The sequence below is a fragment of the Scyliorhinus canicula genome, chromosome 3 (assembly GCF_902713615.1).
Source record: "Scyliorhinus canicula chromosome 3, sScyCan1.1, whole genome shotgun sequence".
NCBI classification, from domain to species: Eukaryota; Metazoa; Chordata; class Chondrichthyes; order Carcharhiniformes; family Scyliorhinidae; genus Scyliorhinus; species Scyliorhinus canicula.
The window spans coordinates 229,964,440-229,980,161 of NC_052148.1; the positions used below are offsets into that span (position 1 = coordinate 229,964,440).

The 15,722-nt window shown below is 45.1% G+C and overlaps 1 protein-coding gene across 5 annotated transcripts in view; it reads left to right on the top strand.

The window, feature by feature from the left end:
* Positions 1 to 15,722, top strand: part of LOC119963358 (adenosine deaminase domain-containing protein 1-like) — a 141,273-nt gene that overhangs the window by 55,976 nt on the left and 69,575 nt on the right. For all 5 annotated transcript variants that reach the window (XM_038792384.1, XM_038792387.1, XM_038792383.1 and 2 more), the window contains one exon: positions 1,469 to 1,594. In XM_038792384.1, coding sequence (XP_038648312.1) covers positions 1,469 to 1,594 — 126 coding nt within the window. The remainder of the gene's footprint in view (positions 1 to 1,468; positions 1,595 to 15,722) is intronic.

Genomic DNA, 15,722 nt, shown 5'->3' on the forward strand with positions numbered 1-15,722 from the left:
GGACCTGGGTTCGAATCCCGCCATGGCAGATGGTGAAATTTGAATTCCATTAAAAACGATATGGAATTAAAGCCCTACAAATGACCTTGAAAACATTGTCAATTGTTGTTAAAAACCCATTTGGCTCACAAATGTCTTGTAAGGAAGGATATCCAACATACTTTTTATAAAATTTAGAGTACCCAATTTTTTTTTCCACGAAGGGACAATTTAGCATTGTCAATCCGCCGACCACGGACATCTTTGGGTTATGAGGGTGAGACCCGCACAGACACTGGGAGAATGTGCAAACTCGACATGGACAGTGGCCGTGGTTTGAACCTGGGTCCTCGGCGTCACGAGATAGCAGTGATAACCACGGTGCCACCATGCTGCCCAATCTGACGCCTTTACCTGATCCGGCCTATATGTGACTCTAGATCCACAGCAATGTGGTTGACTCTTAATCTCTCAGGGATGGGTAATAAATGCTGGCCCAGCCAGCGACACCCACATACCATGGACACATTTTAAAAAAGTTGAACCCATTGAATCTTTAGGATGACGCAAGTCGGTGAATGAAGCAGTAATTGGTCAGATTGAATTTGTTCTGCTATTTGTGGAGAATATATAGCTGGGCAATTTTTCACTTTGTCAGGTAGATGTCAGTGCTGTAGCTGTATGGAAACAGCTTGGCATGGGGCTGCTGCTGCTTCACCAACATTGGTCTTCAGCACTACCCACAGGGATGTCATCAGGGCCTCCATTGTCTTTATTATATCCCTGCACTCTTGATATCATGTGGATTGAATTGATTGAAAGCTGGCATCAGTTGTGGTGGGAATCTCAGGAGGAGGTTGAGATGAATTATTCACAGCACTTTTAGCTGAAGTTGATTATAAACCCTTCAGGGCCGTCTTTTGCACTTACTTGCTGGGCTTTGCCATCAGTGGGGATGTTCATGGAGCCTCGTTCCCTCCACCACCATTCGTTACTGGTTATGGTAAGGATTTCAGAGTTTCATTTGACCCACTGATTGAGAGATCAGTCTACTGCATGCTGTTTCTGCTAATCTTCATGCATGGTGTATTGTGTTGTACCATCTCCAGGTTGGCACTTTAAAATTACTTGGATACTCCCTGTGCTGCTTTTAGCATACTGTTCCACTCTTCAGTAAACCATTTTTGACTCCCTGCCTGAAATTGTTTCATCGGGACCAAGCTAGGTACAAACTGCAACTGCAGTCTTTAAGCAATGATTTGTGAAATATATTTTCCTTAAACTTGATTAACTTTTGATAATTGCTTTGCAATGTGGTGGCAGTTTTTAATATTTGAATATTTTTTCTTGCTATGCTTACTAATTGTGGTAACCTTATTGTATGATCATATTTTAATGGTTTTTTACATCTCTACAACCTGCATATAAATGTGGTTTACTCATTTAAATTTGTATAAACATTAAATATTTTTAAAATATCTTCTTACAGAAGGAAGGAATTCATATTACAAAGCTGTTTCTATAGCGTGCAGAGATGTTTTCAACAAGCTGACTGCTAACCTACCTGAGCACCAGAATTGTAGCAGTTCTTTGGCTGCTTTTGTGGTTGAAAGACGTAAGTAGAATGTAGTTTAGTTCGCAACACAAATTCCCAAAACTTTGATCGCACTATAAACAGATGGGCAGGGGTGCCACGATATTTGTGTGGCTCCTGATTGTAATCACTCGTGTGAGACCATTACCATCTGCGATACTCATGACATTCAGTGGATATCCGTACCAGAACATTCTGACAGTTTTGCATTCAAATGAGCTCAAACGATCGGTTCAAATGTTCTAATTTGGAAACAGTGTTTCATGCAGTCAGCAATGTTTTGTCATTTTGACATCAAAGGCATTGAATGTGGCTAAAGGCATTGATTATGTTCAGCAACCTGCATTGAAAAATGCAAAGACATTAATTACTTAAATAATTTCTGAATTTATTCACTTTTTTCACTTCGTCCAAAAAGTCTGTACACGATAAAAGATTAGTATCAATTCTTAATTTATTTTTTTCATTTGTTCAATGAAAATCATGCAAGATATGGAGCAATTAGCTTGAGACTCAGCATTCCTGATTCCTTCCTCTTCCTCCCCCATCGGCATTCCTTGGTTCTCCCCCACCATCACCCACCTCCTGATTTCCTCCCTGCGGTCCCTGCACCCTCACAACACCCTGCCCTGTGACTCTCGCCTCACACGATATGAAAATGAAAAAAATGAAAATCGCTTATTGTCACGAGTAGGCTTCAATGAAGTTACTGTGAAAAGCCCCTAGTCGCCACATTCCGGCGCCTGTCCGGGGAGGCTGGTACGGGAATCGGACCGTGCTGCTGGCCTGCTTGGTCTGCTTTAAAAGCCAACGATTTAGCCTTGTGAGCTAAACCAGCCCCTATATGCAGATATATGCTTGGTAGCATCATCAGACCCCTTAATTTCTAATTATTTCTATTAATTTGTTACTTGCTCTCCTGGTGGGGGTGGGATGCAGAACACTGGCCCGTGTCCGTCTCCCCCCCCCACCCACCCACACACACACACACACACAGTGACTATCTCCTCATTTTCCTTAGTCTCAGGTTTACCATCTTTTTGGGGTGGGGGAGAGAAGAAAATTGCTCCGGGTGGTGGTGATGGGGCAGAAAACTGCTGCAATCTGGCGGCTAGGAGAGTGTCTGCAGCACTCGTTTGCGGTTTTGATGAAAAATTAAAACTAGTTTATCAAAATATATGTTGGAACAGGGTCTTTTCTAAAGTTAGCTCAGCTTTAGGATGCTTGAAGCTGTAGAAATTCAGAAACACTGATGAAAAGATAGAAACGTGGAATTCAGTCTCCCTCCAGTTCCCCACAGACCAGGCAAGATTCAATTTCTCTTTCACTGGTTTATTCAAGCATATACATGTAAAGGAGACCGCACTTCGAACTCTCAGATCGGTTACAGTTCATCATTGTTATTCATTGTGGACAAGTACAGTTATTAGCATATAACAATCACAAATTAACACTATTTGCGACTTTAATACAGTTACCAAATCAAGATTCATACATGTATACAATGATTATATTATGTTTACAACAAAGACACATCTGCTGTAGCTACAACCTTCAACACAGAGCTACAATGGACTAAACAGCATCTTGTATCTTCTCAGAAAACTCCCACCCTGCTCATTTCCCACATGGACTAGCAACTGCATCTTGAGTCCTTGTACTACAATTTTACTTATGTTGTTGACCTTTACTCTCCCCTTTCACATGCATCAGCAGTATTATAAGATAGTAGTCTGTACAATAATAAGGGCTCACAGTCTTATGGTTACCAGCTATCTGCCCTCCTCCATTTTGAGCATTTTAGTATTGTTATAAGTAAATCCAACTGAATTTCCCCTTTCATTGGAGAACAATCTCTGATTGTTTTTGGTGTCAGAATTATTAAGGTAAGTGATTTGGTAATCGCAAATGTTTAAGCGCTGCGGTTTGGGGAGGTTGGTGGCAGTGATTTCATTTACACTAGCAGTATTACATGATAGCTAAATTATTGCTCCTGAGCTCAATTGATGTCAGATGATGGCTGAATGATTGCTTCAGAGTGCAAATACTGCTGTTGAATGCAAATGATGTCGACATTTTTAGTGGAATAAATAGTGGTTTAAATATCCCTGCCACCACTTGACGACATTGTGCTACTCTTTAAAAGAAACAATACGAAATCTTACAACACCAGGTTAAAGTCCAACAGGTTTGTTTCAAATCACTAGCTTTCGGAACACTGTTCCTTCCTCAGGTGTTTGAAGAGGTAGGTTCCAGAAAAATATATATATGGACAAAGTCAAAGATGCAAGACGATACTTTGAACACAAGCATTTGCAGGTAATTAAGTCTTTACAGGTCCAGAGACATCATCTTCGCAGCCTTCAACACGTCAACGATGAAGATGAACATCTTGCCAAGGTCATCCCCACTACTTGCCTTCAAACAACCGCACAACCTCAAACAAACCATTGTTTGCAGCAAACTACCCAGCCTTCAGAACAGCAACCACGACACCACACAACCCTGCCATGGCAATCTCTGCAAGACGTGCCAGATCATCGACATGGGTACCACCATTACACGTGAGAACATCACCCACCAGGTATGCGGTACATACTCGTGCGACTTGACCAACGTTGTCTTCCTCATACGTTGCAGGAAAGGATGTCGCGAAGCGTGGTACATTGGCGAGACCATACAAACGCTGCGACAACGGATGAATGGACATCGCGCGACAATTGCCAGGCAGGAATGTTCCCTTACAATTGGGGAACATTTCAGCAGTCGAGGGCATTCAGCCTCTGACCTTCGGGTAAGCATTCTCCAAGGCAGCCTTCAGGACGCGCGGCAACGCAGAATCGCAGAGCAGAAACTTATAGCCAAGTTCCACACACATTAGTACGGCCTCAACTGGGACCTTGGATTCATGTCACATTACAGTCACTCTCCACCATCTGGCACGGCTTGCAAAATCCTACCAACTGTCCTGCCTTGAGACAATTCACACCTCTTTAACCTGGGATTACCCCTCTCTCTGGATCTGCAAAGACGTAATTACCTGCAAATACTCACATTCAAAGTATCGTCTTGCATCTTTGACTTTTCTGTATATATGTTTCTGGGACCTACCTCTTCATTCACCTGAGGCAGGAGCAGTGATTTAAAACAAACCTGTTGGACTTTAATATGTAAGAATTATTACTGTGCTCATCCCAGTCCCAACGCCGGCATCTCCACATCATGGCTTTAAAAGAAAGATTGAATTTGGTTCCAGCAGGAAGCAAAAAAGCACATCTGAGAAAAGGAATTTCTGCTAGGCCAGCATGTTTTGCCCCTCGATTCTTAGATGCTGCTTTGGAGGCCTCTCTGGGTAGAAAAGGCATACCCTGTTCCAGAATGAAGCCTTCCAGGCATTGACTCCGAGAACAGAGAGAAGTGGTAGCAAAGAATGTGAAATCCAACAGGTTAGCTTCCATACTACAAAACATTAAACAACCATATCAGAGTGCAAGCAGGAGATCAACATAATGTCGCACATGAACCGAATGATCAGGTCCATCACCACCACCGGGGTGGATCATGCCTCTCTTGCCAACTGTTTTGTTGCCATTAAAGCACAACCTGCTACCGTCTTTGCTTTAGGACCTTTTTAGGATGATAGCATGCCTGCTCCTGCCGTAAACACCAGTCCTTAGCCACCAGTTTTAACCCCTGCCTGACCACTAAACCAGACTGATCCAGGCTGTTCCCAATCTTGGCACCATTTTTGGCCCTGAATTGCACTTTCAATTCCATATTTACTAGAATCCTATATTCTTTCCATCTCCGACTTCCATCTCGGTAATATTAACAACAGAAAGCAGTTGTATTTATATAGTGCCTATCCAACAAAATTTAACACCAAGCAACGAGAGATTGAGGCAGAAAAGAGGTAGGTTTTAAGAAGCATCTTAAAGGAAGCAAGAGAGGCAGAAAAATTAATAGTGGAATTTCGGAGTTTAGAGTCTTGGCAGCTGAAGATAGGGTGCCAGTGGTGAAGCAGATAAAATTTGGGATGCTCAACAGGCCAGAATTGAGGAGCACAATGCATGATGCCTTTAAATGGTGCTGATGAGTGGTCCTTCAGCTGGTTAGCACCACTTATCCCTTGTCGATGGGGCTAGTTTCGCACAGGACTAAATCGCTGGCTTTTAAAGCAGACCAAGGTAGGCCAGCGATTTAGTCCTGCGCTAAACTAGCCCATCGACAAGGGATAAGTGGTGCTAACCAGCTGAAGGACCACTCATCAGCACCATTTAAAGGCATCGTGCATTGCGCTCCTCAATTCTGGCCTGTTGAGCAATTCACGGTTCAATTCACGTACCAGCCTCCCCGACAGGCGCCGGAATGCGGCGACTAGGGGCTTTTCTCAGTAACTTCATTTGAAGCCTACTTGTGGCAATAAGCGATTTTCATTTCATTTTGAGTCTTGTACGTGATGAGTCATGGCTGGGTATGCCAAACTTGTAAATGGGTCATGCAAGAGGCACAGGATCATAAGTTAAGTAACATTTACAGCTTTTAGCATAATTTGGACACTTCTGATGCCAATAGAGTTGCACATTTCCAGCTCATAATGAGTATGTAATACCCATCATATTTGAGACTTCGAAGGCTGTTTAGTGCTGCATGATTAAATTTCTAGGCTAAAATGTAATGTGATAATTATTTTGTTTTGTATTAGTTTTGAAGGTATGGCAATCCTATTGTGTTAAACTTGGTGCTAAATAATGACAGACTTTAATATTTTGGTTTCACTTTGCGTAAGGAGTTAATATGGGGTTTGCTTTGATAGCCTAACTACAGGCTATACATATTCTAATTGTGGATTACAGTTGGAAAAGATAGTAAGATAAAGCGCAGCAAAACGTAACATGAAAAACAAAAGTAATAACTGAGTTTCGGGTATTGGAAATGTAGAGTGGAGAGAATGTGTCAAAGTCTAAGCAAGAGTGGGACAAGATTAAGAACTGTTTGGCGGAAAAGGAAGATATTAGTGCAAGTTACTTGTGGGTAGGTTTATTTTATAATAAATGATACAGTAATTGAATGATTCGGCTTCTGACAGCTGTGATTGCAGTTTAGAGACATTGGTTGATAAATACAGGGATCAACAGAGAAACATTTTGAAAATAAATGCAATATGGTTTGAAATGTAAGAGCTGTTGAAAAGTTGATTTGGTCACAAGATAAAAGGTGCAAATTAGTCTTTAGTTGAAGAGAGTTGCAAGTCAAATTATATGAATAAATACATGGCGAGCTAGTTAAGGAGGTTATACAGAAACAGATTCCATTAATGGTGCCTTTAATTCAGACAAAAGTGGCCCAAGGCATATGACAGAAGGGTTAGGAAAGCAAAAGTGAATGATGAGCCAAAAAAAAAATAGGAGTGATCTGACCAAAGTGTGATCAAATAAGCAGGCTCCTAAGGCGAAGAAAGAGGTAATGGGGTACATTCAACAATGTGGGACAAGACTATTGAAGGCATGTTTTATCGTAGTAAATCAAACTGGCAGAGCAATGCCTAAATGAGTCCAAGCAATGAATAGTTTGAAGGTAGTGGAAGTGGGGGCACTGTACGTGATTAAAGATGGCGAGATATGATTATTCTGCAATTCAAATGCAAGAGTGAGAAATTTAAATTTGTGGGATGATACGTAGGCAGCAGATTAGCTGAACTTTACATAGGTTGGTGGATGAAAGGTTGGCCAAGTGAACATTGAGATAGGTAAATCTGGAAATAAATTATTAAAAGAGGGTTTAGCAACCGATATTCAGGGTGATCTTTGTCTCCAACATAATGAGGTTGGGGTTGAAGAAAATGCCAAAGTTGCAAACAAGTTCTGGTTTAGCCTGAGGCAACGGCTGGATAAGTTTTACTTGGATGTATTGGAGATGGATTCGGTCATCTTAATAATTATCTGGAAGAAATTGCATCTCATCGAAGACTAGATGTTGGCAAAGCAATCAAACAATCTACGGTGAGCCTCAAATGTGATTTTTATTTGTCACAGCGGTATTCTCTACTTGCCTTATGCGGTTACCTATATTAACTGCATTAACTCGGTCATCTGGTATGTGGACATGCCTTCAATTAAAGAAACCATAATGACTTTTTTTGCATTTTACTTCCTCTGGAAAAAGGACTAATGTCCACAACACTGAATGCTACGTGGAGAGAAATTGTAACTTTTTAAAAAATTGACATACTAAGTAGTGCGTGAATTATTCTAGAGCATGAGGTTTTCTATAGGATTAAATGTGATTTTGTGTGGACTTCCAGTGACAACATGTAGAAGGATGTCACACAAGGTAGCTCCCGCTAAAGTTCTTGTTTTGTGGACCTTTTCACCTGGTTCCCAAGGTTACTTGGTGACAGACGCGCCCCATTTGAGAGCCTTTTGTAGGAGAATGTCAAAAAGCGCAAACAGTAATATTTGGAAGGAAGGTGTAAGCGGTAGCCGAACTGAGGAAGGTTCGGAGTCCAGTAGGATTGAAGATGGCGGAGGCAAGCTCATCCGGTGGGGCTATGCCTACAGGAGTGGATAAGCTGACAGGTAATGGTGGTCAAATTTGAAAGGCAATTAGGCAAGCGTTCTGACAGGCATGGGATGGAGATGTTGGAGACCAAGGAGAATCGGGAAGTGCGGTGGGTAGACAGCAGTATTCGTGTATATCAGATATCGCACAGAGTTGGCAAGGGAGCATCCCTGACGTTTAACAGGGTGAAGTCAGCCTTTTATAAAAGTGGCATGTGTTTTGATGTGCTGTACCCAGCGAGACACCGGCGCAGAATTTTTGGAGTTCCACGTCAGCAAAACTAGCGCCGCACCTGGAACAATTTGGCTACTGTGAAAGGGCTAACACGGGCGCCATGTGGAACACAATCAAGGCCATAAGAAATAGTGCCGGATTTTCTGGTTTCGCGATTGACACTCGGGAGGCTGACAGGCTGCTGCTGCATATACACACTTCACTCCCCGAACGCACCGTCTCAACAACAAGATGACAGTAACAAGTGTGGCCCATGTTTCGCGGATGCAGAGCTCGAGAGCCTCTTGGACACCGTAGAGAAGAGGCGGATGACCCTGTACCCCAGCCTGGGAAGGAGGCTGACAGCCGCCGCCATTTGCCGTGCCTGGGCGCAGGTGGCAGAAGCAGTCAGCACTGTGAACAACACTGCGGACCAGCCAGCAGTACCGAAAAAACTGCATAACCTCATGGTGAGTAGGCAGCATTGTGCCCCTGGCACTAACCCCTGTCCACACACCTGCAACCCAAACCCCCACCCTGCACCATATACTGACCGCAGTGGCGGGGTTCCCTGGCCACTGAGGCCACCAGCTACCCACCCACCGTGCTGCATATATTGGACTGTCTAACACTGTCGTTTTCTGACTCTCTCTCTCTCTTTTCTGCCCCGCCCCCCCCAAAAGGAGAAGGCCGCCCACGATTGCTGGGAGTGGGAGAAGACAGAAGGGGGACCGCCGGACTTGCAACCTCTCACCATGGCAGAACAGAGGGTCCTGCGTGTGGCCAGTGGCCTTGAGGAAAGGGAGGTCGCAGGGCTGGATTTCTGCCACAGACAAAGAAGTGAGACCCCGCTTAGTTGCAGTTCTGTTATGGGCCAGGATTTAGAGAACCCCAAAGTGTATCATGGAGTTCACCTGACCCACAACATTTAATAGACTGTGGTATGGGGAGCACACGGCTCACTCTACAGGTGTGGTACAGCAGAAATGGAAAAGTATTTTTTAAAGCAAAACAATGTTTATTCTAAGAACTCAAGTTAACCTTTTCAAAACATACAGTGAACATCTTAGCAGCCATCAATTCAAATACAACCCCCAAAGAATACAACACTATAAGTAATCCTTAATAGCTTCCCAAACAACATCCAGAAGACAAAAGAAATACCTTTTAACAAAAGCACATCAGGTTTACATTCACTACTGAAAACATTTATAATTCTGAATTTACCAAATGATCAAGAGACAGTCATTTCATGGCAGAGAGAACAACAGTACACCTGCTTTGTCTGGCTTCAGCACCAACACTGAAAAAACGAAACCAAAAAAACAGACACATCCAAGCTTTTCTCAAAGTGAAACTAAAAAGCAGAGCCAGTGCTCAGCTCCACCCACACTCTGACATCACTGCAGTAACATGGGCAGACAGACATTTCTTAAAGTGACATTCTCATGACACCTCCCCCCAAGAAAAAAAACCCATCAACTTCAAGATGATTTAATTTTTCACCGTCTCACTACCCTTTAAGAAATGCACACATTAAATATACTTTCTCATTTCAACACACGCAAACAGATATAATAATATAGTCCATTTTCTTTTTGTTCTTCCTCCAACTGAAAGCCTTCTTGATTGACAGTCTCTTTGAACAAGAAGGTCTCTGCACGATCCGTTCATTTTTCTATGCCTCGGCATTTCTCATTAAAGTCAGATACTTTAGTTCAATCTGATCACAGAGTCCCTTGCAATTCTCCAACACATGATTATTGGTTATCACAGCTTTCAGGCAGTCAAATGCCTGTTGAAACTCCACTGTCCATTGAAATTTTCGACATTTCTTTAGCAAGTCCATCAGTGGAGCAACCACGCAAAAACATTTTTTCACATGTTCGATCAAATGCACTCATGCCAAGAAATCACATTATTTCCATTCATCTTGAGGGATTGAAAACTCCTCAATTACTGTTGGTTTCACATCCTGTGTGACCATGCGACCCTGTCCACTTGTATGGCCAAGGAAAATGACTTGGGCTTCTCCAAATTCACTTTTGGCTAGGTTCATCACCAAACCTGCCTCCTAAAGTCAATCGAATAACTCCATCAGATGTTTTAAATGTTCCTTCCATGTCTGGCTGAAAATGACCAGCTCGCGATGTATACTGCACAATTGGGATATCCTGAAATAACTTTGTTAGTTAACCATTGAAATGTGGCTGGGCCGTTTTTCATGCCAAATGGCATAACTTTGAATTGGTATATACCATCTGGAGTCACAAAAGCTGAAATCTCCTTCGCCTTTTCGGATAAAGGTACCTGCCAATAACCTTTAAGTAAATCCAGTTTGGAAATAAAAGCTGATTGTCCCACTTTCTCAATGCAATCCTCCAAACATGGGATAGGATAAGAGTCCATTCTTGTAACTGCATTAACCTTTCTATAGTCCACACACAACCGTTGGGTACCGTCTGGTTTTGGTACCATCACTATGGGTTAGCTGCATTGGCAGCAACCCACTTCAATTATGCCATTTTTAAGCATACTCTCAATCTCTGTTAACCTGTGCCAATTTTAAAGGGTTAAGTCTGTATGGATGTTGTTTGATCGGAACAGCATTTCCCACATCTACATCATGTATAGCCATTTTAGTACTTCCCAATTTATCTCTACAACCTTGCCCATGTGATATCAATAACTCAGGTCAGTTTGTTTTTCATCTGGAAGGTAACTTAACAATTCATCCCAATTTTTAAGAATATCCTCATTTTCCAATTAATTTGAGATATGTCACAGTGTCTCCCTGCTCAGCCAGTCTCTTCAACGGCATACCCATTCCAGCAGGTCCTCCAATGACAGGCGCTGCCGATACACATGGCCTCATGCGGCGCCTCCTTTGCACCTCCTGCTTGGTCTGTTGGGCAGCAGGCTCTCCATCCTGGGTGGCAGCCACCTGTTCTGCTGCAGCACGCACTGCTGCTGCATGCTCCGCTGCTGCAGCTTCCTTCTCCTCATCGAGCAGCGCCATCTCGTACAGCCGCAGGGCATTCCCCAGGTCTGCAGCGACTAGCAGGAAGGCTGCCATTGCTGGTTGAATCCCAATATCAGTTGTCTACAGCGGGTGAAAGACCGACATGTTGGCATGGTGCGTACCCCTGTGCCCAATGAGGTCCAACGGGCTGCATGGTGGCCCCGATTGGCACTGCGAATTCTGCTCCCACCTGTCATCTTCCCACATTCCCGCACTCCTGACCCCATCCGTGGCCAGCACTGTTGGGGCCTCTGGCCCTGGTGCCCGTCCCTACTGCCAGTGGTACCGTAGGCTGCTGCTGAATGTGCCTGCAGTACGCTCCGCAGCCCCGTCTGGCATTCCCGTAAGGGCTACAGTGGCCGTTGCCCTTTGATGGACCGCCAGATGCCCCGCCGGCAGGTGGTGGCCAGGGTTATGGTGGAAGGTGGTATGCACCCATACGGCAGGTGTTACTCTGCAGAACCAGGGGCCAAGGTGGGTGGTCAATTCAGTGTGCAGCTAGATGGCTGCCTTGCAGGTTGTGGTAATGGCGGTCCATGACTGGGCATCGTCCCAGTCCCTTGGGAGGTCATCCCGGCACTGGCAGGGCCTCCCACCCCAGCCAGCCTGGCCAGTGACCAGCCTGGCAGGCCACCGTCGCGCCTCGGTGTCCTACCTCTTCTCTCTCTCTCATAAGCCACAACGCATGTTTCATGATTTCTAAAGGCACAAGTGAACATCACCATCAAAAACTCGGAACATCGGAGGCGGAGAACTACGGAGGCCCTGGAGAATACCGGATCAGGCCCGATAATGACATACAAATGTGTTTTCTGTACATGCATTCCAGACCGCATTGACGCCGCTGTCGAGATGACGGAGAATTGCAATTTGGTGATAAATCGGCACCTGCCGCATTTTGGCGTCTAAAGCGATTCTCCTCCCAACCGCGTTTTGCAATTACGGCGCCAGCCAACGGAGAATTCCGCCTCATTTCTTTAAAATGGCGGATGAAGTGGAGGCTTTTATTAAAGCTCAAGGACTTGAACTGAACTGAGGGGGTTTGAATGGGACTTTTGCTGGTGAATGGGATGTTTTTATATGGGGACGTTGTTGTAAAGTTGTGTTTTTTCTTATTTCTCTCTCTTCCCCCTCCATTGGGTTTAACTTGTGTGTTCTTGCTTTGGGCTGTTGTCTTTGGTTTTGAGGGAGTATATGGCTTGGAGGCAGGGGGGATGTTTGGTAGTTTCAAGGTTGTCGGAGGGGGTCGGGGCATTTCAACTCTTGGGTTTGGTAGTTTGGGTTTTGGTTTCTTCTGTCGTTTGCTTAAGGGAAGTGGGCTGTGGCGGGCGGGGCTACCTCGCTAGCAGGCTGAAATTGTCTAGTGAACTGGAGCGGGGTGGGGGGAGGTACTACGGCTTGCTGGCCTGCTTAGACAGGCTTTGATGAGCCTAGAAGGTATGAATGGTGTGGGGAACGGGAAGGCGGAGAGAGCTGTTGGTTCAAGAGGAAGTGGTTGGGGGAGTTCTGAGATGGGGAGGGTGAGAGGGGTAGATAATTGACTGTGATTGGGGGTTATTCTTTGTCCCATTCAATTGGTAGGGGGGGGGCACCATCTTGGGAGGGTTCTGGTTTCAGGAATATAGGAGATGGAGGGGATAATCCCTCGTGTTGAAAATGGCTGACTTGAAGGGGGAGGTATGAGAAACCCCCTATTCAATTGGTTACGTGGAATGTGCAGTGTTTGGGGGTCCAGTGAATCGTGCAAGAGTTTTCTCATATTTGAAGAGTTTGAGGTCTGATGTGGTGCTTTTGCAGGGGACTCACTTTTGAGTGAGGATCCGGATTAGGCTCCCTAAGGGTTGGGTGAGTCAAGTATTCCACTCGGGCTTTGACAGCAGCGCTTGGCGGGTGGCAATACTAATTAATAAAAGCGTGTGGTTTCAGATGGGAAGGGCAGTGACGGACCAGAATGGCATGCATGTCATAGTCACAGGGACGTTGGAAGGTAAGTCACGGGAGCATCCGCAAACTTGATGACAAGCAAAGATCTCGCATCCATCCCAGGGACACATGAGATGTTACCTGCTGCATGCAAGTTAACAGACTACAATGGCAACCAGATCACCTCGAGGGGAATCATGCCACCTCCAAGTAGTTAATAAGAAAGTCATGAAAGGATTACCATTGAGATCGTGGACGACAAAAGAACGTCACTGTTAGGTGCTCAAGCCTGCAAGGATTTGCAGCTGATACAAAGGATTTTCATAAACACAGTTGACTCATCATGACTGGCCGATGCCATCCATCATCTTCTCAGCGAGTATCCTGATGTCTTTTGTGGCATGGGTACGTTACCCTACAAGTACAAAATCCTGGTCAAAGACAATGCAACACGGTCATTCGTGCACCAAGGAAGGTACCAGCTCCGTTGCAGGACAAGCTAAAAGCAAAACTCCCACGCCTCCAATCTCAAGGCATCTTATCACAGGTCGCACAGCCGACTGACTGGGTCAGCTCGTTGGTATGTGTCAAGAAGCCGCCTGGTGAACTCAGAATCTGTTTAGATCCCAAAGACTTGAACAAAAACATTCGCAGGGAGCACTACCCTATTCCCAAGCAAGAGGATATAACGAGCGAAATGGCGAAGGCTCACATATTCACCAAACTTGATGCCTCACAGGGCTTCTGGCAGATGCAGCTCGATAATTCCAGCCAACTGCTGTGTACCTTCAACACATCGTTTGGACGATACAGTTATAATCGTATGCCTTTCGGGATTATCTCTGCATCCAAAATATTTCACAGAATTATGGAGCAGATGACGGAGGGCATTGACGGCGTCCGTGTATATGTTGATGACACCGTAATATGGTTAACGACAGAGGAAGACCACATTGCTCGGTTAAAACAAGTCTTCCAAAGAATCCACCAATTTGGGCTGAAGCTCAACCAAGCCAAGTGCACCTTCGCACGTTCATCTCTGACCTTCCTGGGTGACACGATAAGCATGGGGTGAAGCCGGACCCTGAGAGGATCGCGGCAATTCAGAACATGCAGTGACCACGTGACAAGAAAGCGGTGCTCAGGTTTCTTGGATTCATCAACTTCCTAGGCAATTTCATATCGAACCTAGCAGCATGGACGACAGCGTTACGACAAGCGATAAGGAAGGACACTGAGTTTGACTGGACTCCATGCCACCAAGTCGAGTGGGTGGATCTGAAGCACCAATTGATGGCAGCTCCAACGCTGGCATTCTTTGACCCACCAAAACCCACCAAGATCTCCACCGATGCCAGTCAACTTGGAATTGGTGCGGTGATACTTCAACAGAGTGACCAGTCAGACTGGGTCCCAGTGGCTTACGCTTCTCGAGCGATGACCGCCACGGAGTGCAGGTATGCACAGATAGAGAAGGAGTGCCTGGGATTGATCATGGGTATAACAAAATTCCACCACTATGTGTATGGTCTTCCCACATTTCTAGTGGAGACTGATCATAAGCCACTGGTCAACATTATCAACAAAGATCTCAATGACATGATGCCGTGCCTACAATGCATGATGATGATGAAATTGCGGAAGTACGACTTCACGCTGGTCTACACTCTTGGGAAGGACCTAATAATAGCTGACACCTTATCCCAAGCCATTGATGCTGACAGTCCACCTCTGGCTTCCATTAATGATGTCGAAGCTCATGCACAGTGGTGCAGGGAGACACTCCTGGCAACGGATGGAAGGCTGCAGCAATTCGACAGACAACACGAGAAGATGCGACCCTGCTCCAGGTCATGCACAACCTTCAGCATGGCTGGCCAAGAGGACGGTGCCGACAGTTCCAAAGCGTCCAAACTGAACTATCCGTGGTGGATGGCATCATACTGCAAAATGACAGAATCATCATTCCTCTGGCGCTCCGGGTGGACATGCTCCGCAGGATTCATGAGGGCCATCTTGGTGTTGAGAAGTGCAAAAGAAGAGCGAGGCAATCTGTGTACTGGCCTGGGATAAACGAGGACATAACAAACATGGTGCTCCCATGCGACACGTGCCAAAAACATCGACCGGCACAATGCAAGGAGCCACTCCAGCAGCATGTGACGGCTACGTTACCGTGGAACAAAGTTGGCATCGACTTGTTTCATTCCATGGGTCAACATTATGTTCTTCTCATATATTATTATTCCAACTTTCCGGAAGTAATGAAACTCCCGGATCTCACATCGGCGTCAGTTATCAAAGCCTGCAAGGAAACCTTCTCGAGGCATGGCATCCCACAGACGGTCATGTCCGACAATGGTCCTTGCTTTGCAACCTGAGAGTGGGTGGAATTCTCAAAAAAATACAACTTCGGGCACATGACGTCGA